This window comes from Arachis stenosperma, chromosome 2, assembly GCF_014773155.1.
Source record: "Arachis stenosperma cultivar V10309 chromosome 2, arast.V10309.gnm1.PFL2, whole genome shotgun sequence".
Classification (NCBI taxonomy): domain Eukaryota; kingdom Viridiplantae; phylum Streptophyta; class Magnoliopsida; order Fabales; family Fabaceae; genus Arachis; species Arachis stenosperma.
Genome location: NC_080378.1, coordinates 120,040,113 through 120,066,664, shown reverse-complemented (window position 1 = coordinate 120,066,664; position 26,552 = coordinate 120,040,113). Strand labels below are relative to the sequence as shown.

General features: G+C 29.5%; 3 protein-coding genes across 4 annotated transcripts; all 3 read left to right on the top strand.

Annotated features, from left to right (window-relative positions):
• The first annotated feature begins 4,332 nt into the window (after positions 1-4,332).
• On the top strand, positions 4,333-9,351 carry LOC130960293 (uncharacterized). Its single transcript, XM_057885666.1, has 12 exons — positions 4,333-4,742; positions 5,392-5,456; positions 5,785-5,857; positions 6,085-6,103; positions 6,224-6,343; positions 6,829-6,898; positions 7,524-7,567; positions 7,661-7,702; positions 7,846-7,905; positions 8,270-8,337; positions 8,909-8,966; positions 9,100-9,351. Exons 1-12 carry the CDS (start codon positions 4,459-4,461, stop codon positions 9,208-9,210), a joined length of 1,014 nt encoding a protein of 337 aa, XP_057741649.1. The 5' UTR covers positions 4,333-4,458; the 3' UTR covers positions 9,211-9,351.
• A 1,167-nt stretch (positions 9,352-10,518) lies between these two features.
• Positions 10,519-20,859, top strand: LOC130961844 (alpha carbonic anhydrase 1, chloroplastic). 2 transcript variants are annotated; one of them, XM_057887870.1, is made up of 7 exons: positions 10,519-10,612; positions 17,993-18,118; positions 18,433-18,647; positions 19,437-19,543; positions 19,955-20,057; positions 20,166-20,336; positions 20,531-20,859. In XM_057887870.1, the coding sequence occupies exons 2-7, from the start codon at positions 18,040-18,042 to the stop codon at positions 20,666-20,668; spliced, it is 813 nt and encodes a 270-aa protein (XP_057743853.1). In that variant the 5' UTR covers positions 10,519-10,612; positions 17,993-18,039; the 3' UTR covers positions 20,669-20,859. The 2 variants fall into 2 exon arrangements, with proteins under 2 accessions (XP_057743853.1, XP_057743852.1); XM_057887869.1 differs by lacking the exon at positions 10,519-10,612 and having other exon boundaries at positions 17,948-18,118; positions 20,531-20,836.
• Positions 20,860-23,027: 2,168 nt separating this feature from the next.
• On the top strand, positions 23,028-25,936 carry LOC130960647 (protein HIGH CHLOROPHYLL FLUORESCENCE PHENOTYPE 244, chloroplastic). The gene is made up of 7 exons (XM_057886094.1): positions 23,028-23,473; positions 23,951-24,049; positions 24,128-24,322; positions 24,415-24,507; positions 24,586-24,681; positions 24,767-24,907; positions 25,497-25,936. The coding sequence occupies exons 1-7, from the start codon at positions 23,096-23,098 to the stop codon at positions 25,671-25,673; spliced, it is 1,179 nt and encodes a 392-aa protein (XP_057742077.1). The 5' UTR covers positions 23,028-23,095; the 3' UTR covers positions 25,674-25,936.
• Positions 25,937-26,552: the final 616 nt, after the last annotated feature.

Below are 26,552 nucleotides of genomic sequence, written 5' to 3'. Positions count from 1 at the left end.
AGTGATTAATTTTTATTTACATATAATATGATAGAAAAATACTTTATACTCAATATATACTATTGTTCTATCAGTCATGAAACATATATAGTATTGTAGTCCTATTAAACATTGAAGATTTTCTTCATATCATCTTGGCTTTTAGTTAGCTTTCGGCATAAACGCCAGTCGCCAAAGCACGTTTACCTATAGAAGTAAACAAAAATCTAATGCAAATATAGATAGTTCTCTATAAATAGTCATCATGTGCCATAATTGCGTTTTGAAAAAAAAAAATCCAGAACCTTTCTTTAATTCTTGGCCGGTTGGAACTTGGAATGAAACACTTTTGGAGATCATGAACTCATGGTTTGAATTAAAATATATTCTTTTTGAATACGGTGTGGTGTGATATATAAAATAAAAAAATACTAAATTAAACTCAAAATTTTAAGATAATAAATGAGTTTTTTTATTTTATAAATTTTTTTATTTTTTTCGTTTTTTAGTGTGGAATTAATTTTATACACTTCATATTTATAACATTAATAAATCTTTAGACTTTTTTTTGTGACTGAAAATAACACAAAAAAAGATCTAAAAGAAAGAGTAACTCTTCTCTCTAATAATAATGTTTAAACTATCAGAGGGCAGCAACCACTCCAAGTACACCTGTTTGTTTAAAGCAGCAGTCTTAGCCATTAAATCTGTCGCTCTGTTTATTGTGCGCTGAATGAGTACTACCATAACTGTCCAATTATGCTAGAGCATCTCTTTGATTTTGTCGTCAAACAGATCAAAGTCAGTCCTAATTAGGGGTGTAAATTACCGAACCGGACCGAAAATTATCATAGAACCGAACCAAATTTTACAACAACAGATTGAAAAACCGAAAAAATTGGTTTTTTTGTTTTTTCGAACTAAACTGATCGGTTTGGTTCGGTTTTCAGTTGGCTTGGCAGAAACCGAACCGAACCGAACCGAACCGAAGAGTGAGGGTTCAGTAGTGTGTTTTTACTAAGTTGCCCTTTAACCTAGGTATAAAAGGGCCACTTAGCCACAAGCCCACAAGCCCACAACCCTAGCTTTCTTCTTCTTTTACGCGGCTACACCCAATTCACCCACAAAAAACTTCTCTCTCCCATTCTTCTTCTTATTTTTGTTGTTTTGCTAGACATTTTTAGTTGTCTTTGTTTTATGTTTAATTAAGTTGAATTTGTATTGGATTTGGATGTGATATACTCTTGTTATTCTAGTTTATTGAATGTTTTAAACTTCATTTTATGGTATTTTAAATTCTGATTATTAGGTGTAAAAAAATTGAAAAAATCCACCGAACCAAATCGCTGTTGGTTCGGTTGTTCAAATAGCAGCCAACCGAATGGTTGGTATCAATGTACAACCAATCAGGTCGGTTCGGTTGGTTTTCGGTCCAAAATCAAACCAAACCGAACCGATTACACCCCTAGTCCTAATCATGTTAGTTATATCTCGCGAAACAAGAAGAAACACATCAAAATTATTAGTTTCACATATGACCTCTTTGCACTCACAATCCCAAGTCATGACAACCCCTCTCTAAATAGCATGAAACTCACAGCAGAGAGCACTAGAGAGAGATATACTAGCAGAACAACCTTTTATCCAAATTCTCATGCTGTCTCTAATAATACACCCAAAGCCAACTAATTGCTCATTTTCAAAAATACTTGCATCGCAGTTCACTTTACAGACATTCATTGAAGGTGGTTTCCAATTATATTGCAAAGATGAAGGAATATGTTTTTGGGTGGTAATGACATTGGAGAAATCTCGAGCAGCATGTTTACCCAAGTGAACAATTTTCTTCCTACTCCATGGATCATATTGATGGAAGATGTCATTGTTCCTATCTCTCCAAATCCACCAAAAGGCCGCTGCAAAGAGGAGCGCATTTTTGTTGAGGTTAGAACGAATTCAAAACACAAAATCCAAACCAGAATCCACATCGGTCATTCCCAAGTTTAAGCTAATCCAAATCTGACGAGCTTTTTGGCAAGTCCTAAAGTAATGGTTAATATCCTCTAGAGTAAGATAACATCTCTGACAAAAATCAGAAGTAGCAAGACTTACCACTTTAAAACAGGTAGGTAGCTGTGAGAACTCCGTTGTTGAGGCGAAGTCAGAGCAGACACTTTATCTTCTCCGGTATTCTCAAGCGTCAAAGGCAAAGCCAATTTTCACTATCATTCCAACCAAATTTCTTCTTCAATAGCTGTTTATACCCGCTTTTAGTCGAGTAGGTGAGAGTATTTGAGTTTGTTCAGAATCAACCTGTTTTATCTCCTGCCTGCTTGATAGGATCAAATAGCATCAAATCAAGTTTAATTTCTTCCGGAATCATTGTGCAAAGAATATCCCACCGCCAATGTCCATGGTGCCAGATATCTTCTAACTTCAAGAGAGAATCAGAAATGTACGTGCATAAAAGGAACCAAATGAGCTAGTGTTCCAGATGGTCGCCAAGCATGATGCCCAAAGGATTAAGACATCTTGTCTATACAGCATCCAAAACCATCACGAAACTTTTCTATTATCTTATAAATTACTCGCCAAGTGCTTGAAACATTATTAAAAAAATTGGATGAAAAGTAAGAACTCCCAGATAAATATTTTGCTAACATAATCCTTACCCAAAATTTATCTTTATTATGCAGTAAGTAATTGCTAAACAAACTTTTCTAATAAAACAAAATTTACACATCTAGTATCTCTAATTTTTAAACCTTCATTTTTTTTAAATGACAAAATTATTTCACTTAATCAACTTAAGTAATGCTCTCCTACTTTTCTCTTTTACAAAAATTGTCTAAGCACAGAATTAATCTTTTAACAAATTAAAATCTTACATCTAATAAATAGAAAGAGAATTAAACTTTAATAATTTTTTATTTTTTATTTTTTATTTTTTATTTTTCAGTCAAACTTTATTTCCATATTTTTTGAAGACGTGGCAAAAATATTTATTCTACTACTACTACTACTACTATTATTATTATTATTATTATTATTATTATTATTTGAGATGGATCATAAATTCAAGCACACTGCGTATTGACTCTATCTACTATTTGATTATTGACAAAAGTTCGAATTCAGACGCAATGTAATAAAGAATTTAGATCTTTTAAGTTTTAAATTTTATTTGAGAGTATAAAATATAATTTTTTATTATTTATTTTATAAATAAAAAAAAAACATAAAAATATTATTTAAAATAAAAAAATTATATTTTATTTTGTAAAATAAAATTTAAAAATTAGAGAATTTAAATTCATATTAAAAGGCACCATAGCTGCTACTATAATTAAGATTTAAGAGTAATTTTTCATTTTTGGTCATAAGAGTTAAGAGTGTTCTCTTTTTGGGTATTGCAAATTTGCAACGGGTAGAGTTGAGTATTTAATTATTGTTGATTATCCTTTCATAGCTTTATATTTGGGTCATTATTCCTTCGACGTTGGTTTTTTTCATTTGGGCCTTATTGGTCCTATTTTGTATATGTAATGGAACTTCCAGCCCAAGTGTTCGAAGCTCTGTTTTTGGACTGTAGCCCAAATTATGTAAACCAAAAAAAAAGTTAAGATAATTATTTACAGACCAAAAACTGTTAAATTATACATTGTCGTATTACTAAAAATAACTAACTTTTAAATTTAATAGTCTTTTAAACATATAAATTCAATTAAATTAATGTGTAAAATTTTTACCATGTCCAAAAGTAAAATGTTAATATCCATATTAAGTATATAAAAAAATAATTATTTATATAAAATATATATTTAAAATTAATTAAATAATATATAATATATATTTAAATATAAATTCATATTAGCCGATTCAAAAATAAAAACTAATCCTATTCAATTAAATATTGAAATTAAAAAACAACTTATTAATTAAGTACAAATTTTTAAATGGAGTTTAAAATACTTCATTTTTAGCCTATCAAGTTAGAATAGGTCAGGGTGAAAAAAAAAGAGGACATAAGGTGAAAACTTATATGGAGTCGACTTCACGTAAAGTTGATATTTGAGAGTCGTTAGATAATTTAACTGATTCAACTAAATTTTCATCTAACAGCTCTCAAATATCAATTTCACGTAAAGTCGACTTTATCTACATTGAAGTTAAAGTCAAGGCAAAAACGAAGAAAGAAATTGGTGAGAGTGTGTTACCAATGTGCATACAATACATGCATAGAGTTAGAAGTTAGATCCCTCCAAAATAGATATTTTATTAGATTAGATTGTGAATCTGCCAAACTCCCCATAATGTTGGATAGTACAGTATCTATGTATCTATTTCATTGCTGATTGGCCAAACACATTACGTTCATGATTCCCCAATAATCTCCTTCAAAACTAACACTAACCATTCATCAAACACCTACAAGGCATAAACAAAATTCACACTTTTACTTCCTTTCTTCTTCAACCCATGGCTGCATCTTTCAGTCTCTCTCACTTCTCACTCTCACTGCCTAACAAGGTCCCAAGAAGAAGAACAACATGTGTTTCCATTAGAGCCATGTCAGAAACAACTTCTTCTTCTTCAGAAACAACTTCTTCTTCAGCTTCAACTTCAGTAACATTTGCAGCTCCACCGAATTTCAAGCCTCCTGAACCAAAACGCTTTGCTGTGAGACCTGACAAGACTGCTGAGGTCTTTGGAGCTGTTCTTCCATTGCTCCTTCGCTTTGCTACTGGTGTTTTTGTTTCTGGGTAAGTGAATTTCTCTCTCAATTTTGTTTCTTTCTTTACAATGTAAATTCAAGTTTCAATTTTTCAACAGAGAAATGGAAATAGTATGAGAATGCATGCTAATATTTTTTTGACATGTGTGGAATTATATAGCATTGGTTAGTTTAAGCAATTTGGGCACTTCAGATAGTTATGCTTTTCATTCTTCACTGTACTGTAATATAATATGAATCTGTATATATTATTTGTCCTTGTTAATTTGTGAAGATATTTCTGAAAGTTTTGAATCAAAATATCTATCATTCTGAGTGGCTTTATCTATGATTTGAATGTATATTATGCAGAGCTACCAATTTGTGAAGTTTAAGTTTATTTAAATCAAGTAGAAAATCATAAATAAGAAAGCTTATTTTCATTTGAATGCAAAAGGATTCTGCTGAATAACGGAGTGATTCATAATTTCACATTTTTTGTCAATTCAATATCGTTTGTGGTCTAAATACAAAGCAGTGTGTTACAACCTCAACCATAACTTTTGTGCTTATATTTTTTGACCTGATCTTATTGAGGGATTTCTAAATGGACTGTGTTATTTTTGCACATATCAAAATATTGGCAGCAATTCCTTTTTCTTTTTTTCTTTTTAGATTTTGAACTGCCATCATTGCAGGTATTCTTTCTCATTTGTTTCAAAGGATGAAATTCCACCAAACCAGTATGCTTTGGAAGTTTCAGGTATCTTCCTCATTCTCTTATATGTTTGATGCTCATTGCTGCATACTTGTTTACATAGATCAATTGTTAAATAGAGTTATTTTTCTCACTGATTGGCAAGTGTATGCCAAATTTCTAGTGGTTTTGGATTTCTAATATTCCTTAGGTATCTGCATTGTAAAGATCTTATATCAGCTCATTACTTTGTTTTCACTTGTATATATAGTTCGGAATATTTTCCATAAGTACTCATCCAATATCACAGCATAGTGATATTCAACAAATTATTTTTTAATAAATAAAATCTTTGTCCTTCATTTCTTGATAAATTTTGGTAGTTTGGTTTCAGGTTACAAGGTAAAAGAAACAGCGAAGTTAGGTCCTCGCCCAGAGAAGCCTATTGAGATATACGAATTCGAAGGGTACTATATATTTTCTCTGTCAACAGTTTCTCCATGATGTGGATTTAGTTATTTTGTATTACTTAATGGATTGGATACTCCAATCTTCCTTTCTTTTACTTCCTTGCTGCTTTGCTTATTGCACCTTTTTTTGGCTTCTACTTTCCACTCTAACGAAAAAACTAACGTCATCTTTTATTTTCTTTTTTTCTAAACTGTAATTATGCACTATTGTGGGTTGGATCCAGCTGTCCATTTTGTCGAAAGGTATGGATTTTTTTTAGTCTGGAAGATCTGTTTTCCTTCCCCCGAAGGATTTATTTATACTATAAATTTGGTCAAAAGATGCAATTTTTGTGTGTACTGATGTGGTAGACTTATCTGCAGGTTAGAGAAATTGTTGCCATTTTGGATCTTGATATTCTTTTTTATCCTTGTCCGAGAAATGGCCCAAATTTTCGTCCCAAGGTTGCTCAGATGGGCGGTAAACAGCAGTTTCCCTACATGGTAACTAAGACCAACTCCTTACTCCTTTAAGTGAAACAAACAACAAAACAAGAATCAGTAGTTTCTTATTATGATTTCTCAGCTCTTTTGAAATGGAGGAGGAGAATCAGAAAATCCATTAACCAAGTCTACTTTTATTGAACATTCAATGCAAAATCAATATTGTAGCTTTTTATGAATCTTATACGCACCTTAATTATAAAGTTAAAGAAATACTTAAGCTAAAAAGAGGTGCAAGTATCACATTCTCCATGTCCATGACAAGAGTTTGTTAAGTCAATTGCTGTTTTTGTTCTCTTCATACAGACCCATGTAAATATTTTTTTTTTAAATTTCTCTCCTTTTTCATGCTGTTAAAAAGTTTGGAATAATTTTTACTAGTTATGTTTGTTATGTATCTATTATCACTTACCTTATAATACCTCATGATGATTACTTTGTCTCTGAGAAAAATAAACAATTCTTCTCATGTTTCTTGCTTTTAGGTTGATCCAAACACAGGTGTTTCAATGTATGAATCAGATGACATAATTCGTTATTTGGTTGACAAATATGGTGTGTGTATTCATATTTAAACCCTTTTTTTATGTTGTGTGCTTCTGTGCTTCTCTATTTTTTTTCCATCCCATTTTAGTCATTACAAGTATTAGGGCATATTGATAATGACAATATGAGAAAAGATTGCCACCATAAACATAAAAGAATGGCAAATATAGATATATGGAACACAAAAATTTATACTAGATACAAGCATGATACAATACAATACAGAAATATGACAATGTTTAGAAGTTACAAATATATGCCTTTAGTATCATATATAAAGTTGGTAAAATAAATAACATGAATCACAAACTTTAACTAAAAAGAGAGGAATACTAATCTCAGTTATCCATGCATCATAGCTAGGTATATACATTTTCTTATTCTTCATCACTTAGAAAAATGGCAAGGTTAGGCAATTCCTTATTTTCCATTCCTAGAAACTCTCTTTCTGAATAGCAGCATGTATATCAGTATATGCTTAATAATTTAAACACTGTAACATTGATCCACTCCATTTTTTAGGAACATTAATTTTCCTTTAAGGTTGTCTTTAGGTGAATGCTAGTTTTTGAAAGCTATACACCAAAACTATCATAATTGTTGAGTGTTGAAATATTCATTATCTGTTCTGTAGGTGATGGAAGTGTTCCTATTACTTTGTCACTTGGAGTTTTAACGGTTAGAACCTAACCTCACCTTCAATTTCCCCTCCTCCAAAGTAGTTGAACTATAATCCATGTTAATATCTAAATACTATTGTTTTTTCTGCAGACACTCACTGCTGGTCTTGGCTTGCTTGCTCGCGCCGGAAAGGTAGAGTTTCAACACTTTCTTTGTGTGTGAAAAGTAGCCATTTTCAAGAAATTCAAGGAAGGAGTTATCAGCATATATGCTATATCATCAAAGATTATTACAACTACCCTTTTCTTCTTCTTCTTTTTTTCTTTCATGTCCAGGGATCAACTTATACTCCAGCAAAGTTACCACCAAAGCCACTTGTATTATGGGCATATGAGGTTCGTCGATGAAATACATTACATGCCATGCTTAACAAATTCAATATTTTTATCACTAAATTGCTCTCTATTTTTGACAGTAAATGATTCTTCAATTCAATATAAAACACACTCACATACACATAAATATCAAGAAAAATAATAAATAGATCTTGGTACAAAATTACCCCTGAATATTTATGCATATGTAAGCATGTTATTAGAAAAACTAACTAGTGTTATTTGGCATTACAAATTGATCATTATTCTAAAACCTTAACTACTTTGAAACATGGCATATATATTGAAAGCGAGTATATGTTTATAACCATGACACATCAACAATCTAGCCAAATCTTAATTTTGAAGTACTTGTTTCTTTCAGGGGTCTCCATTCTGCAAACTTGTACGCGAAGTAATCGTAGAATTGGAGCTACCACACTTGCTTATCAAGTAAAGTCCTTATTATCTGAGCTTCAAACTTTTCAGATTTAATATTCAATAGTGAACATCTTTCTGGGTTTATAATAAAATATATTGTGTCTTTCTTCACGTTTTTTTTATTATTATACAACTAAATATTATCTTGGTATGCAGCATTTTTTGTGATCTAATTACTGGTTGGCTCTTAGGTGAAAATTTAATTAGGAATTCGGTATCTATAGCTGATGTCTCAAACATTCATAGTGATATCTAAAGAGTTAAAGTAATTGTTAATTTGTTATATTATATATCCACATCCTCTGCATTAAATCAGTAAGGTAAACATTTGTTTCATGCTATAATGCAAACTGATTCAGCATATAACTAAAAGGTTCATTTTTTTATTGTTTTACCTTTATATATAAGAGTTTCATCCAGGTAGGACATATATGTAACATTTAAGTTTATGTAACTACCCACAATTCGTTTGCATTTTTATTGGATGACTGTATAAATTTGTTTTACAATATTAACAAAATTAATCTCTCTGGTATATACCATCTTGTTTGTTCATGTTACTAACCTTAATATTTCATTGTAGTTGTGCTCGAGGTAGCCCGAAACGACAGATATTATATGAGAAAACTGGACATTTTCAGGTACTTGATTTATTCTGCTATAGTTACCGAGTTTGTCTGTTGGTATTTTGATTATACTTCACATGATTAATAGTTTCATGAAAGAGTGTTTGGTTAGTGGGATAGTGTTAATGTTATTGGTTATGCTTCACAGGCACCATTTTTGGAAGATCCAAACACGGGGGTAGAAATGTTTGAGAGTGCAGAGATTATAGAGTATAAAAGCAACTTATGCTCTCCAATGAGTGTTTGTTCTACTAATTAGGTCTAAGACTACATAGTATTTATCATTTATAAAGTGTACATATCTGAGTTTGGATTATGTGTTGAAGATCTCAATTGTCTAATAAGCTTGAACAAATTCAAATAAGTTCAGCTATGTTGTAATGAAAACAGTCAAAATTAACTTATGATTTGATAAATTAAGCTGAACAATTAGGTTTAATTTTATAATGTAATGTTAACATTCGTTATAAACATAATACTAAAATCTTTTCTAAGAAGGTTAGTATCTTAGTAAATGACCCTACTCCTGAGTACCGATACAAATCTTCTTATTCATTTGACACTGTACTCGAGTCATACAATATATTGCTCCTGGACGATGACTTAACTTTAGCACAATATTGTGTTTTGTTCATGTCATAAAAATTTAATAAAGTTTTTATGTTGATTGTTGGAGGTTTGACACAACCCTCCGTTTTTACAAAGGCTTGAGACTGACTATGTAACATAGGCAGAGTTAGTAAAAGTATATGACAAATCAAAAACATATTATATGCAATGTCACTTAGTTTAAGGGTAGATCAATGTAATCTACCCTAAAATTTATTAAGTTAATTCTTAAGGACATCAAAGAAGGCACAATCACATGGTAGTAGGTGGGTTGGAGAATCAAATATCTCATCCAAAGGTCTATTTGAAAAGTATCATTGTCTCTAAAAGTGTTATTTTTCTTCTAGCCATTGTTAGCATAAAGGTTCTCCTGGGGAAGGTTCATTTGGCTCTTGTCTTCTCCAGTTATTCTTATGCTAAAAAAAATTTGTAGACTGACACAATCTCATTAGAAAATAATTGTATACTAATTATTAAATTCAATGTAGCTTACAATCTGAATATATATCAGAGGAAGGTAGTAACGAAGGAATAGAAGTATAGAACTGACTGAGTCTAAGGCAGTTACAGGAAAATAGCAACAATGCAATAGAGCTGACTGAATCCAAGGCAGTTACATAGCGTCTAAGTCATAAATGATAAATCAGTTTGGCAACATTCAGTTATTCTATTATATTAAGTTTTCCTCAGTTTCTTATAGATATATATAAGAATTTAATTTTAATATACTGTAAGTGTAAAACCGTTTTTATATATCCAATCACATAATACCATATTAGTAAAAATAATTACTTTTTATATTAACACAGTAAATAGTCATCTAAGAGAACGGTTGTAATTGCACAACTATGTAAAACGTTTTATACTGCTCGTACATCAAAATTAAATTATATATAATGTAACCATGTATTAGCTAAGAGATCAATATCATTCTATCTCAGTATTCATTCATCACGGTTTACATTTTCATACTCTCTCTCTCTCTGCACAAATCTCATTGATTCATCATTTCTAGCCATGCCAAAGCTTTGATTAGATGGACAAGTTTTGAGGCAAGTAATCCTAACCTAAGTTGTTTTTTGTTTTAGTCTTGTGTTTGTTAATGTTTTTCTGGGTTTTTCATCAGAACCCTAATGTCTTTGGACTCTGGTGCTTGAAAACATGAGTTGACCTAACAGTTTCTTTTATGAGTTTAATTTTGATGGACGGAAAAATATTTTACATAGTCGCGTTCTTTTGGATAACTATTCACACAATCAATAAAAATTTCACGCAGTCAATAAAAATAGTAATTATCTTTTATAATGTGACATTATATAATTAAATAGACGTATAAAATTACTCTATACGGTGTATCAAAATTAAATTCTTCTGTTTATTAGTGGGGAATTTCTATCCTAAGTGGAGGAGGTATAATCTCATTTTGTACCATCATTCCCCCGTGTTATATATATATAATTAATTTTTTATTTTATATTTTATATTTGAGTTAACATTCGTTTATTTTTTTAGACATTCAAATATAATGATTTATGAAATAGAAACTCCATAATTTATGAAAGTATAAAACGCCAAAAAATAAATTCATGAAAGATAAATTACAGTGACTTCTCCAAAATTTAATATAATTAATTTCTACTCACTACTAATTTTTTCCCCAATTAATAATAGCAAAATAGTTATGTGTAAAATACATATTTAGTAAATATCATTTTTAATTGATAAAGGCTATTATGAACAATCCAAGTAACAAAAACATTTTACATGTTTTTTAATTTTATCTTAGAAAAAGAGAATAAGTGTAATTAAACTTGAATTCATGAGAGTTAAATATAAGTATATAGTGTAATTTATTATTTATATATAGATAGATTAATTGCATCATGGTGTCCTCTTATGATCTAAGCTTGTAATACAAAAGAAAGAAAGAAGTAGTAGCATGTATACGTTATAGTTTTGGCAGAATATGAAACTGAATTGGATTTTCAATGAGTAGAATGGATTTTGATATACCCTAATAATGGGAATCTAACCATGTGAGGCAATTGTAGACTAAGTAGTCCTTTTTTACTTTCGGAATATTGGAACTGTTTTGTGGGCCTCTTTGGATAAGTAGTGGAGTCTCTATTATATACCTTTTTCTCTTCTTTTTTTTTATATTTTTTTTTTCTGAAAAAAAAAATTGTTGCTTTTCACTTTGATTTCTAGTTTCAATTCCATATGAGAAAATCTTTAAATCTATGTAATAATTACCTTTGGCTTTTGTGATAAGTAATTGAAGCGTCTAACCCATGGTATTCTTTCATTGATGCCAAAAGCCATTTTTTTTTTTTACTAAGCCAATTAATTAATTAATTACCACCTGAAAAACATAATATACCATAAAATTAGGGCTCAACTTATCATGCAACCACCCATCTCAAAAATTTTAAGCTGATACGAAAAAATAATATTAATAGTTATATTTCTAACATTTCCCCTTACCAAGAATCGAATTCTTGACCTATCAGATATAAAGCTCTAATACTATATTATGAAATCACTCACCTCAAAAACTTAAGCTGATAGAAAAAGATAACATTAATGGAATAATGGTTATATCTCTAACAGAATTTATATTTCCATGGATTGAAAGAAAAGCAATTAACCTCTCAAAAATTTTTTTAAATATTCTCAGATACTCTCATTCTAATTAATTAATTGTCTTTCATATTAACAATATAAATTTATTGTTATTTTTAATTTAAATTATAAAAAATAATAAAATAAAAAATTAATCTCAATTTGACAAAATAAATTAAATAATCTAGAATAAGATATTTATTTGCTCTCAGAATACATACATAATAAACTTTCAACCTCTTATATTAACATGCATTAATATAATACTTTCATGCATCTTGTTAGTTTCGTCGTTAAGGTAATATTGTAATTTTCTACAACTTCATACTATAGTTTTCTTCATTCAAAAATTTTTAATTATTTAATTTATTCCCATTTTCTTGTGTTCTGCCTTTTTCATATATGAATGGCCTTTTGCTTTGAATAAACAATACTCAATTAGCCAACTGGCTTTTAATATGATGTAATGTTCAAAGCCATGTTTCGAAATTATCAAAGCATGATTTACTAGATTAGATTACGATGACATTGATAATTGATAATTGATGATTGATGCAATGATGCTGTCGTGTAATTTCCCGCATTAAAATATTTTAAACTACAAAACTATGGGATTCTTTTCGTTTATAAAATAAAAAAATTATTTATTTTTTCCAAAACGATTTTTCTGTAAATATGATTTTTTTTTTGAATTAACAGGAAATTTGCCGCCCCACTTTTGGCGAACTCTATAATAAGTTCGCCACACTATATAAACTTCGTGAGACCATTAGTTTGTCGTTTTCTTCTTTCATTCTATCTTCTAAAATTTCTATACAACTTTTTTTTTTTACTTTTTCGATCTCTGTGAAGTTTGTTGTGGACGACAGTCTCAATTTCAGGTTAGTAAATAACAGTCTATTCTTTTATGTTAAGTTGGTTTACTGCTTATATGTTAGATAAAATTGTTAAGTATAAATCGTTTGTTAGTTAGAATAATAGATTTATTTTTTACATGTTACTTAGGTAGACTTACTTTTTAGTGTTATTATGTTAGGTATATTATTTTATGTTACCGTTTTTTAATATAGTGGCTATGGATCATGATGTAAAAGAATATAGGAAAGTACATTATTAGATAATTTAGTTATTGGTATAGCATTGTGTTGTGAGTTAGAAGGTAATTAGGTGAGTACTAAAATTTAAAGTTGAGTTACTTATAAATTAATATGACGACGTCAGTTAAGTAGATTAAGCTTAAAATTAGTAGGTTTATAAGCCATTTCTCATTTAGTTAATTTTTTAATAATCCAGTATGTGATTTTATTTTAGTAGATTGTGTTTCGATGGAGCAGCAGTTATTGGGTTATGAGCATGAGATGTATAGACTAGATTAGGCTGAGCACATCGCTGGAAGGCTTCATCGTGTGGTATTAATTTTTAACCCCTTTTTTTATTTTATTATAGTGAAGGAAAAGTGAACTTGCTATTGTATGTATTGAAGGTACTGTTGTTTGTTAAAATTTTTTGTTTTTTTCGTTTCGTATGCACCTCGAATCTTGCGCACCAGATGTAACTTGATGACACGGCCGCCGGAGCAGATTAGGCCATATCTGAGACGAGCCGGTTTTGAGTATGTCGCATACATGGTAGAGTTTGAGCATGATTGGTCGCTTGCCTCAGCATTGATAGAGAGATAGAGGTCTGAGTCCCACACATTTCATCTACCGTACAGAGAGATGACCATCACCCTACAGAACGTGGCATATCAGTTGGGATTCCGGATTGATGGTGATCCTGTCAGTGGATGCATCGGTGGGTGGGAGCAGTACCACCAGGGACGGACCATTGATGAGTTGTGTGAGCATATATTAGGTGTTGTTCCTAGCCCAGAGGACAAACAGTCATAAATTAAGTGGACTGTCAAATTTACTTAGTTCCACAACACGGTTTGTGAAGAGTTAGAGCAGGATGCCACAGAGGAGCGGTTGATAAGGTATACGAGAGGATATATCATGCAGTTGGTCGGAGGTATCCTCTTCCCTGAAGCCACATGCATCAAGGTCCTCCAGCAGGGAAAGCCACCTGATATGCACCCGAGAGTCAGATGCATCAGGGAAGAGGATACCTCCGATCAACTGCATGATATATCCTCTCGTATACCTCATCAGCTGCTCTTCTGTGGCATCCTGCTCTAGCTCTCCACAAACCGTGTTGTAGAACCAAGTAAGCTTGACAATCCACTTAGTCTGTGACTGTCTGTTCTCTGGGCCAGGAACAACACTTAATATCTGCTCACACAACTCCTCAATGGTCCGTCCCTGGTGGTACTGCTTCCATCCACCGATGCATCCACTGACAGGATCACCATCAATCCAAAATCCCAACTGATATGCCACGTTCTGCAGGGTGATGGTCATCTCCCCGCACGGTAAATGAAATGTGTGGGATTCAGGCCTCTACCTCTCTATCAATGCTGAGGCAAGCGACTAATCATGCTCAAACTCTACCATGTATGCAACATACTCAAAACCGGCTCGTCTCAAATATGGCCTAATCTGCTCCGGCGGCCGTGTCATCAAGTTCTGTCTGGCGCGTAAGATCCAAGACGCCTACCAAACGGAAAAAACAAAAAATTTTAACAAATAACGGTACTTTCAATACATACAATAGCAAGTTCACTTTTCCTTCACTATAATAAAATAAAAAAGGGGTTAAAAATTCATACCACACGATCAAGCCTCCCAGCAATGTGCTCTGCCTGATCCAGTCTATACATCTCATGCTCATAAATCCAATAACTGTTGCTCCATCGAAACACAATCTACTAAAATAAAGTCATATACTGGATTATTAAAAAATTAACTAAATCAGAAATGACTTATAAACCTACTAATTTTAAGCTTAATCTACTTAACTGATGTCATCATATTAATTTATAAGTAACTCAGCCTTAAATTTTAGTGCTCACCTAATTACCTTCTAACTCACAACACAATGTTATACCAATAACTAAATTATCTAATAATGTACTTTCCTATATTCTTTTACATCATGATCCATAGCCACTATATTAAAAAAGGTAACATAAAATAATATACCTAACATAACAACACTAAAAAATACGTCTACCTAAGTAACATGTAAAAAATAAATCTATTATTCTAACTAACAAACGATCTATATTTAACAATTTTATCTAACATATAAGCAATAAACCAACCTAACATATAAGCAGTAAACCAACCTAACATAAAAGAATAGACTGTTATTTACTAACCTGAAACTGAGACTGTTATCTACAACAAACTTCACAGAGGTCGAAAAGGTAGAAAAAAAAGTTACAGGAAAATTTTGGAGGATAGAATGAAAGAAGAAAGCGACAAATCAATGGTCTTACGGGGTTTATATAGTGTGGCGAACTCATCATAGAGTTCGCGAGGAGTTGCGGTTGAGTTCGTCGGGACGACGAACTTGCTGTTAATTAAAAAAAAATCGTATTTACGAAAATAAAGTTGAAAAATCGTTTTAGAGAAAATAAATAATTTTTTTATTTTATAAACGAAAAAAATTCTAAAACTATGTTGAGTACGTTTACAATATTAAATATTATATCACTTATTCGTAAAAAATATATATTAAAAATAATTAAATAACATATTTATATATAAATATAATAATTAAATTAATAATTAATTTTTGTTATGCATATAACATTTTTAAAACAATGGTTACATTGTGTTATATAAACCTTATTTTATTTTTAATACCTCCAACAAAATAAACCATAATGGATTGGTACTATTTTCACAATGAAATGAAAGAATCTAACCAAATAAATAAAAATGTAATTATTTTGAAAAAAAAAGAAAAGAAAAAGAAAAGTGAATTGTACAAGAAAGAACAATCATGGAGGATGTGTGTCTCTGACTCTCTCCATTATTCCCAACCTCTTAAATTGCTTTTGTAATTTGTATGTTTCCAAAACCCAATATTCCCCAAATCTCAATTTGTATCACCCAAAGTGGCCTACTATTTTATATGCATCATGCATGTCTTATACTTTTCTCCTATCCTTAAGGAATGTCCATCATCCATCATATGGAACACTAAAAATTAAAAAAGAAAAGAAAATGATATATAATTTTTTTAAAAGAATGGTTGATTATCAAATACTTATTACTTTAGAATCTTGTAAATAAATTATTTAATTAAAAATTTATATATAGTAATTTTACATATATCAAAATTAATCTTTACTGAGAATACAAGGATATATTCACGTGTCTCTAGATAAAGTACATCATAATTTAATTGATAATTTAATGACTTACCTTACAAAAGGAAACACATACATAAGATTTAGAAATTGGATCTCTAAATTTTGAATTTTTAAATAAAATGTAATTTTTTATTTTTAAATAATTTTTATCATATTTTTTTATTTTATTTATAAAATAAATAATAAAAAATTATATTTTATTTTCTAAAATAAAATTTAAAATTTAAAAGATCTAAATCTTAAGATATATATCCATATTTTAACCTATATTTTTGGAACAATCAAATGGTTGCTCCAATTCTCTAGCACTAGTGTGCAATTCAAATACTCCTCTCTTAGCTTCGTTATGAATTTGGTTGAGTAGGTTCCATTAGAAGAATTAATTAAATAATAAACTTTTTTTTCTTGGATTATATGTAGTGGCTAGCTTTGTTATTATTAATTTTCTCACTAATACTAAAATTTAGGGGAAATTACTGTAAGGATTTTATTAGATCTATATCAAGAAATTAAAACATCATAGAAATACACATTAATAAACAAATATTATTAGGATTTAAAAAAGTTGTTTTATTCAATGATTATTGATTAGAAAACGAAAAGTTACTTTTCTAACACAAATCGTAAAATAATTTATTATATTAACTAAAATAAGTGCTATTTGTGAAGCCAACAACTACAATGTATGTAGCATAACAAATATGATATTGTAAAAACTCTTTATTATTACCTCTTTTATACATGCAAGTAAAAGCTAGAGACAAGACTTATCCCAACACAACAACATACACCAAAATAGAATGATAATAAATATAATCATGCAATGTTTGTGGTAGATGGTAACAAAGCATGGCCAACTATATTAGATATATATACCAATATTAATTATTAGTATAAAATATATATTAAAATATAAAATATATATTAAAATTAAATTAAATTATATATTTATACATAAATAGGTAATAATTAATTTTAATAATTAATTTTAGTATATAAATAATATTTTTACTAATATTAACAGAGAATATATAGAAAAAATTAAAAAAATACTATAAAAAATAAATTCTATGATAATTTTGTTGTGATGTTTAAATTATTTAACTTAGTTTTAAAAATAAAAAATAAAATATTTAAAATTATTAAATATTATTTATTTGTCTTTTTTAGTAAGTTAAGTATAATATTAAAAGCATTTATTTTTTTTGTGTATGCAGTAATTTATTAGTCAATAACAAATTCTTAAATAAAATTTAGTATCACGACGAATTAATCATTGACCTACTGAATTGAGAGATACACGTAAAAAACTAAAAAAAGATAAATAAATAAAACAAAACAAAAAACGACACTCACTTTCCATTAATCTGGTAAGTATCCAACAACCAAGCTCAACTTTACCAAACTGCACCGCAATCCAACTTCATAGCAATCATAATAATTGGAGATCAATATATAACTATATATATCAACACAACACATTTCAAATATATAGTTTTTTATTTTTTTATTATTGTTATATTTATATATATTTTATTATAAAACATAGGCTCTCAGATCAAAGGAGAAGACACATAACTATAGCCACTTTCAACAATGGCCTTGGAGATTATCTTCTCAACCATAGTTTCCATTGCACTCTTCTTCTTGCCTTTGTACACTTCTGCAAATGAATGTAAGATTTCCATGAATTCCCACTAATTATTCTTTGGAGAAAAAAAGGAACACTTTTGTTTTTCTTCTTTCTTCTTCATCGTACAAGTTTTGCAATACCATACATGTACACTTTTGTTTTAATTTGATTTTAAGTATAAAATTTAGTTCTTTTATATATTTCAATCCATTTATTATTTCCTTCTCTTTTTCTCCAAAATCAAAACTCAAACATATGAGATTCTAAGTTCTAACATACATTAAATTTTTCATATGTTGGTATTGTTAGTTCTAACAAGTTGTTTTCTAATTGATTTTTTTTTATTTACACTATAGATTCATCAGTTAATTTTAGTTACACTGGTCCACACAATGGGCCTGAAAAATGGGGAAGCTTGAGTCCATTATTTGCAGCATGCTCTCATGGAGAATCTCAGAGTCCTGTGAATCTAAACAAGTCTTACATTGTCTTCAACAAGGATCTTAAGTCTTTAGACAAACACTACATTCCTACAAATGCCACTTTGGTTAACAACAAATTCAACATTGGGGTTTCTTCTCTTCTGATCTTCACCTACTATTACTCCTTTTAATTTTAGTGTTTTTCTTATTTTTTCCCTTCTTTTTTCTTTTTTCTTTTTTCATGTTCTTCTTTTATTTTCATTATAAAAATTAAAAAATATTAGAAGATCATTAAAACTTGTTATTTTTAGCTATTACTTTTAGTCATCAATCTAATTTTTTTAATTTAGTAATCTAACAAAATATTTTAACTCACATTTTTAAACATTAATAATTAACTGCTGATAAAAAATAATAAATTCTAACGATTTCTGATATTTTTTATAAAAAATTAATTAAAAATTAACCATCAAATCCAAAAATATGTATTTTTATATATACATGTATATTTTATATGCTTTCAATATATATTTTATATTTTAACATGAATTTTACACCAAAAATATTACGTACACACAAAAAATCAACAACTAAATGAAATAATTATGTATTTATATACAATATATGTATTATTTAATTTATTTTTAATGTGTATTTTATATTTCAATAAATATTCTACATGAATGGTTGATTTTTGATGTATACATAACTTCTTTTTTTTTTTGGTATAAGAGTAATTCATTTGGTAACTTATTTTTTGTTATACATAACATGGTTCATTATTTAATGATGTTAGTTATAACTTATAACAAAAATACATAAAAAAAAAGGTTTGAATTTTGTGGCTGCCCATTATATTTGATTGATAATTTCTCAATTTTCTTTCATGAATAAATTAGGAAACCATTATACTTAAAAGGTTTGTATACCAATTGTAGGTGCAATTTGGAGGAAAAGTAGGAGATATTAATATAAATGGAAAAAATTATTCCTTGAAACAATTGCATTGGCATTCTCCCGCAGAGCACCGTGCAAATGGTCGCATGTAAGCTTTCTAGTGAAAATTCAGGTCCAATTGATTTTACGTGAAATTGATAGCTAAGAGCCGTAAGATGAAAATTTAGTCAAATCAATTAAATTATCTAACGACTCTCAGTTATCAACTTCACGTGAAGTCGATTGCACCTGAGTTTTCACCAAATTTCTTCAAAATAATTTATTATTGTAAATTATTCCTTCTACTTCATGATAATAATATTTAATCACTTTGAATAAAAATATAACAATAAATAAAATTAAAGTAACAATTATTTTAAACCAAGAGTATAGTAGTACAATTTTGCTATAGGAGGTGACTATATGACTATAAAACCAATCCAACTAAATTTTGTTTTTTCATAATAATAATAATTAAATAAATAAATAATTTTAAAACATATAAATCTTGTGAACACAGACATGTTGCTGAGCTTCATCTTGTACACAAGAGTGAAGACAATGAAATAGCAGTTATAGCAATGCTCTACAAATTGGGTAATCCTGACCCTATCATCTCAAAGGTACAATTATTTATTATTAAATTATTATTCTTGTCTCATGAATATTAGCAATAATTAGAGAATTTTATTTATTAAATTGATAACACTAATAGTTAACATGACTATTAGATTGAAGACAAGTTGATTGAGCTTGGGAGAGGGCATAGTAATACTCAAATTGCTATTGGAACCTTTGATATAAAGGAATTAAATAGAAGGCCACATAGATATTTTAGATATATTGGTTCTCTCACCACTCCTCCATGCACAGAGGGTGTCCATTGGAACATCCTTGGGAAGGTATGTATTAATTAATTAATTAATTAATTAAGGGAAATTATTATCGTATTCATGGTTTAAATTAATTACCAAAATTTTAGTAATTTTAATTTTACTATTAATTAGAATCATTACTAAAATGATTTCTTTTTTTTTTTTGTCAAGACTAAAATTATTTCTTAGAATATATATTGATTTGATATTGGGCCATGCAGCTAAGGACCATATCTGAGAAACAATTAGAGCTCCTAAAAGGCCCATTGGACCCAACATGCAAGATCAATGCAAGGCCCATTCAACCCATCAATGATCGCAAAATTCAGATGTACTTCAAGCCCAACCATATTTCATGAACAAAAATGTCATTGTTAATTAACTCTAATAATGTATAATTAGCTATCCAGTAATTAAATATTTAAGTTTCTCTATTCCCCCAAATTTCTTATATGCATAACCTTTGAGGTTATTTGTAATTTAGTTTTTTTTTTTAATTTTAATGTTCTAGTTTGCCTAAGTGCCTAATTCAATAAATTCTAGTTTAGCCTTTTATTCTCAATCTCTCTTCTTAAAAAAATCCCAATTTATAAAGTCCTATTTAGCCTTTCAATTCAAGGTTTAATTCTAAATTTAATTAATCAATTTTTTTATTCCCCTAGTCCCAATATTCATCCTACCTTTTTTACTTAAATAAAAAAATAAGGACACTTTTTAATAAATGAACAATCTAACAAACATTTAAAAAAGATTAACAAAAATCAAAGAATAAAATTAAAAAAATATTTATACTATTTTTTATACACTTTAAAAGAATTATTCAAATCACATACTCATGTAAAACAAGGTTTAGTTTGAGTACCTTTCTTTCAAAAGTCAACGTGTATTTCATATATACTTAAGAAGAATGAAAATGATAATTATACAATAGTTTTATGTAGAAATAAAATTTGACAATTAAATAACAGGAAACTAATATAACTAATGCAACTTAAGTCAACACAAGAGGACACCTTTGAAGGAGTACCTTTTCCCATAACAGTTCATTTACCATCTCAAAAGTATACAACCTGTGATAATTTCTATTGTTAAGTTCCTTAATTTTTTTTAATTTGGTTGATGCTCAACGTAGTTATTCTTGGTACAAGTAAAATTACTTCTACATAAAAATAAACAATTACAACTATTATAAGCATAATAAAAGTTGGACACTAAGTATTATAATTATTTATTTATTTAGTTACTTCTATATATGGTTAATAAATTACAGCTACTGTAGTTGTAAAGATAAATTAAGATAAAAAAATTATTAAAAAAATGATAGCTTGGATAAAAGAAAAAAGAGTAAAGTATCGTTTTTGTCCCCAACGTTTGGGGTAAGTCTCAAAGTTGTCCCTAACGTTTCAATCGTCCTATTTAAGTCCCCAACGTTTCAAAATTGACTCAATGTTGTCCTACCGTTAGGGATCCGTTAATAAAATTGACGGTGGGACAAAATTGAAACGATTTTGAAACGTTAGGGACTTAAATAGGACGAAAACGTTGGGGACAAAAATGATACATAGAAATAAATTTTAATTTTATTCTTCAATAATAATAATTTTTTACTATACATAGTATTCAATTATTTTTAATCACATTTACACTTAATCACATCACTTTTATTCTAAATAATTTTTTTTATTTTATACTTAAAGTAATGTAATTTTTTTATAAATAAATAAATTTTACACTTTTATTCTAAATAAATAATGTAATATGAATAGAATGAAAGTGTAAAATTATAAAAAAAAATATATAAGTAATGTGATTGAGTAATGAAAGTAAAATTACATTATTTAGAATGAAAGAGTAAAAGTATAAAAAAATTAATTTATTTTGAATGAAAGTGTAAAATTATAAAAAAAAATTATAAGTAATGTGATTAAGTAATGAAAGTAAAATTACATTATTTAGAATGAAAGTATAAAATTTATTTATTTATAAAAGAATTACAATACTTAAGCATAAAATTATAAAAAAATTATTTATTTAGAATGAAAGTGTAAAATTAAAAAAAAAATATAAGTAATGTGATTAAGTAATGAAAGTAAAATTATATTATTTAGAATGAAAGTGTAAAAGTTATTTATTTATAAAAAAAATTACATTACCTTAAATGTAAAATTATAAAAAAATTAATTTATTTAGAATGAAAGTGTAAAATTATTAAAAAAATTATAAGTAATGTGATTAAATAATGAAAGTAAAATTACATTATTTAGAATGAAAGTGTAAAATTTATTTATTTATAAAAAAATTACATTACTTTAAGAATAAAATTATAACAAAATTAATTTATTTAAAATAAAAGTAATGTGATTAACTGTAATTTAAAAAATGATTGAATATTAATTAGAGTAAAAATTAATATTATTGAAGGATAAAATTAAAATTTATTTCTATGTATCGTTTTTGTCCCCAACGTTTTAAAATTGTCTCAATTTTGTCCCGCCGTTAATTCTATTAACGGATCCCTAACGGCAGGACAACATTGAGTCAATTTTGAAACGTTAGGGACTTAAATAGGACGATTGAAACGTTAGGGACAACTTTGGGACTTACCCCAAACGTTAGGGACAAAAACGATACTTTACTCAAGAAAAAAAAAGGGAGAGGTATGAAAAGACATATATATCCTTGTTCTAAAGAAAGGTGGAAAAGGAAGATGATGTGGCAAAATGTAGATCAGATGAGATGCAAAGAAATGTGGTTCACTTTCACTGAACTCACTTGAGTTCTGGAAAATGAAAATGGCGCTACTGAATCCGAACTTGAACCTCAGGTTACCATTAACAGCACCTTCCCAATCTCAGCAGCAACTATCATGGCGCTGCAATGTGGCGGTAGCACCCACCAACCTTGGCACGCGATTAGGATTCGGATCCCCCCTTTCTACTTGTTTCAGAGTGAGATGCAACGCGGCGGCGCAGGCCGTGAATGTTGCCGTTGGCAGCGGCACCCCTGTCAGATCCACCAATATACTGGTAGTCGGCGCCACCGGAACTCTCGGCCGCCAGATTGTCCGCCGCGCACTCGACGAGGGCTACGATGTTAGGTGCCTCGTCCGCCCTCGCCCTGCCCCCGCCGACTTCCTTCGCGATTGGGGAGCAACCGTCGTCAATGTAATTCTATTTATTTATTTATTTATTTATTTATTTATTTATTATTATTATTATTATTATTATTATTATTATTATTATTATTATTATTAGGTGTTCATGTTCATATTTATTATTGAATTTAATTTTAATAAACTGTATTTTCACACGTGTTTTATATCTAATTTCCGTAATTTCCTCAGTGTCACCTTATAAAAGAAGGTATGAATCATCATTTAAAAAAATGAAAAATAGATGTGATTGGAATTCTATGCTAAACGTTTTATGATTAATCAAAATGAAACAACTTTTGTGGAAACTCAGTATAATCGACTTCACATAAAGTTTGATAGTCAAATCAATCAAATAATCTAATCGCTCTCAGCTATCAACTTCACGTGAAGTCGACTCCAAAGTTTCCACCTTTTGTATTGTAGCGTGACTGATTTTGTATGTAATAATCTTTTTCAACGCATCTAATCTAAGCTAATTTTTTCCCAGGCTGACCTCAGTAAACCGGAGACTATTCCGGCAACACTCGTCGGCGTCCATACTGTTATTGACTGTGCCACCGGCCGTCCCGAGGAGCCTATCAAAACTGTAACTAACTAACTAACTAATTAACTAACTCTTCAATTATTTCAGTATCTCAGTAATTTGCTCAAGTTTGTTCTTTAGGTGGATTGGGAAGGGAAAGTGGCTCTCATACAATGTGCTAAGGCAATGGGAATTCAGAAATATGTCTTCTATTCCATACATAACTGTGACAAACATCCTGAGGTCCCTCTCATGGAAATCAAATACTGCACTGAGAAGTTCCTCCGTGATTCTGGCATCAATCACATCACAATCCGTTTATGTGGTTTCATGCAGGTAATTAAATTTCACTTACTTGTTATATTTCTTTCTTGTCAATTCTAATGCAAATCTTAACCTTGATCTTGATTTAATGCAATTGTATGTAGGGCCTTATTGGCCAATATGCTGTTCCTATACTTGAAGAGAAATCTGTTTGGGGAACTGATGCTCCAACTAGAATTGCTTACATGGATACACAGGTGGATAGATGTTTCTTTAGATTATCCAGTTGATTGATTTAAACATCTAATGGATTATTGATGTACATATATTCTTAGGATATAGCGCGTTTGACGTTTATAGCGCTACGTAATGAGAAGATGAATGGTAAACTTCTTACATTTGCTGGTCCTCGCGCATGGACAACCCAAGAGGTAACTTGTTGAATGTGCTATTTGGCTTGCTTGCTGCTTAATTATGGTCTATGGATCTTACTTGCACTTCTTTGATCATTTTTAGGTGATAACTTTGTGCGAGAGGCTTGCCGGCCAAGATGCTAATGTAACTACAGTTCCTGTCTCGATTTTAAGATTCACTCGCCAGTTGACTCGGTTTTTTGAGTGGACAAATGATGTTGCTGACAGATTAGCATTTTCAGAGGTAAAATTTATAGGCTCTATATCACTAGTTATGCTATAGAACTTATTATTGGCTCCCTTTATTGCATATTGGTTGTACTAAAATTTTTTGTACTCAGAATTTTAATATCACTCGTTTTGATTAAGCACCAAGATTTTTCTCTCTTGAGAATTCTTATCAAGTTAGAACATGAGAAACAAGATATTCTTGTCCATCGATTGCATATTCATATGCATTCCAATTAACTGTTTGATATCTTTCTACCTGATTACTTCCCTAGTCTTGTCTCTAAATTATGCTACATCAAAACTGAGTTCATGGGAATTTGAAAAGCATTTTATTTTTGAATATATGATAAGTTATATTATTGATGCTCAATTAGAAAATTATGGTTCATTTAGCAACTTAGTGTAGGCAGATACCAATGCAGGTTAGAATAGAAGATGTTACTTCCTTTTGGCTTTGGATCTTGTTTATCAAGCAAGTGTTATGTGTTTTTCATTAGCTGTTGATCTGCCTGCAGTTTGCATCATCTATTCTATGTATAGAATCATAGTTTTTTTACCTCTGTCTAATAATGGGCAAATCGTTTAAACTGGAAAATCTGCAGGTCCTTACCAGCGATACTGTGTTCTCTGTTCCGATGGGAGAGACATACAATCTTCTCGGCGTGGATTCGAAAGATATAGTTACACTGGAGAAGTACTTGCAGGATTACTTCACCAACATTTTGAAGAAATTGAAGGATCTAAAAGCCCAGTCAAAACAAACAGATATTTACTTCTGAATGATGATGATATGTAAATGAAAGCAAGGTCATCAATCAATTATTTTTATGTATATTTTTATTGTATTTTGTGGTCTAACAATTGATTTTTGTTATTTAAAATTCGGAGCAATCCATTATACATACACACTCTATTTGGGTATGCTTAAGCTTATGTAATTACAGAGCTGATTTTGCTTTGGTATAGTTTAGTTTGATGTAAGAACAATGGTTGCTTATGACAAATGGAGTGGAAAAGAACAATGATGAGGTTTTTGTTACAATCTTTACTATCTTATTGTTTATTTCTCTAGTTACTTCCTTTCAATTTTTCTTCCCTACTAATAAGTATAATTCAGCCAATTCATGCAAAATGGATAATAGAAAGATGTGCAGTTTGCAGATGGATTGAAGACTAGGAAGATAATAAAATGATTTAGTAATCCACCAAGAATGCTTCAGGGTAAAGAATGTTAAAGATTTTACTTTTTGGGCCTGTAGAAGGGGGTGCTCTAAAACCAATTGATGTTGAGATGCTATGGGTTCATGTGACATGTGCTTGGGTTTAAAAAAGTAGACTAATTATATATCAAGTATATATATAAGCCTTTAAAATATAAGTTTGACCCATTTAAAAAAAATTAACAGATTAAATGCACTTACTCAGTTATTTTTATTTTTTATTTCTCTATTTAAATAGGCAATTTTTAATTAAAAAATTAGGATTAAAATTCTAACTTTGGGATTTTTTTCCCCTTTTTATTAGGTTGTTGAATTGGAACGTAAGATATTTTTAATTAAAACTTAATATATTTAGTTTGAATTATTAAAAAAGGTTTGTCAAAAACATTTTAAAAAATAGAAAAAAAAAATGGAATCAGGCTAAACGGGCTACTCTGT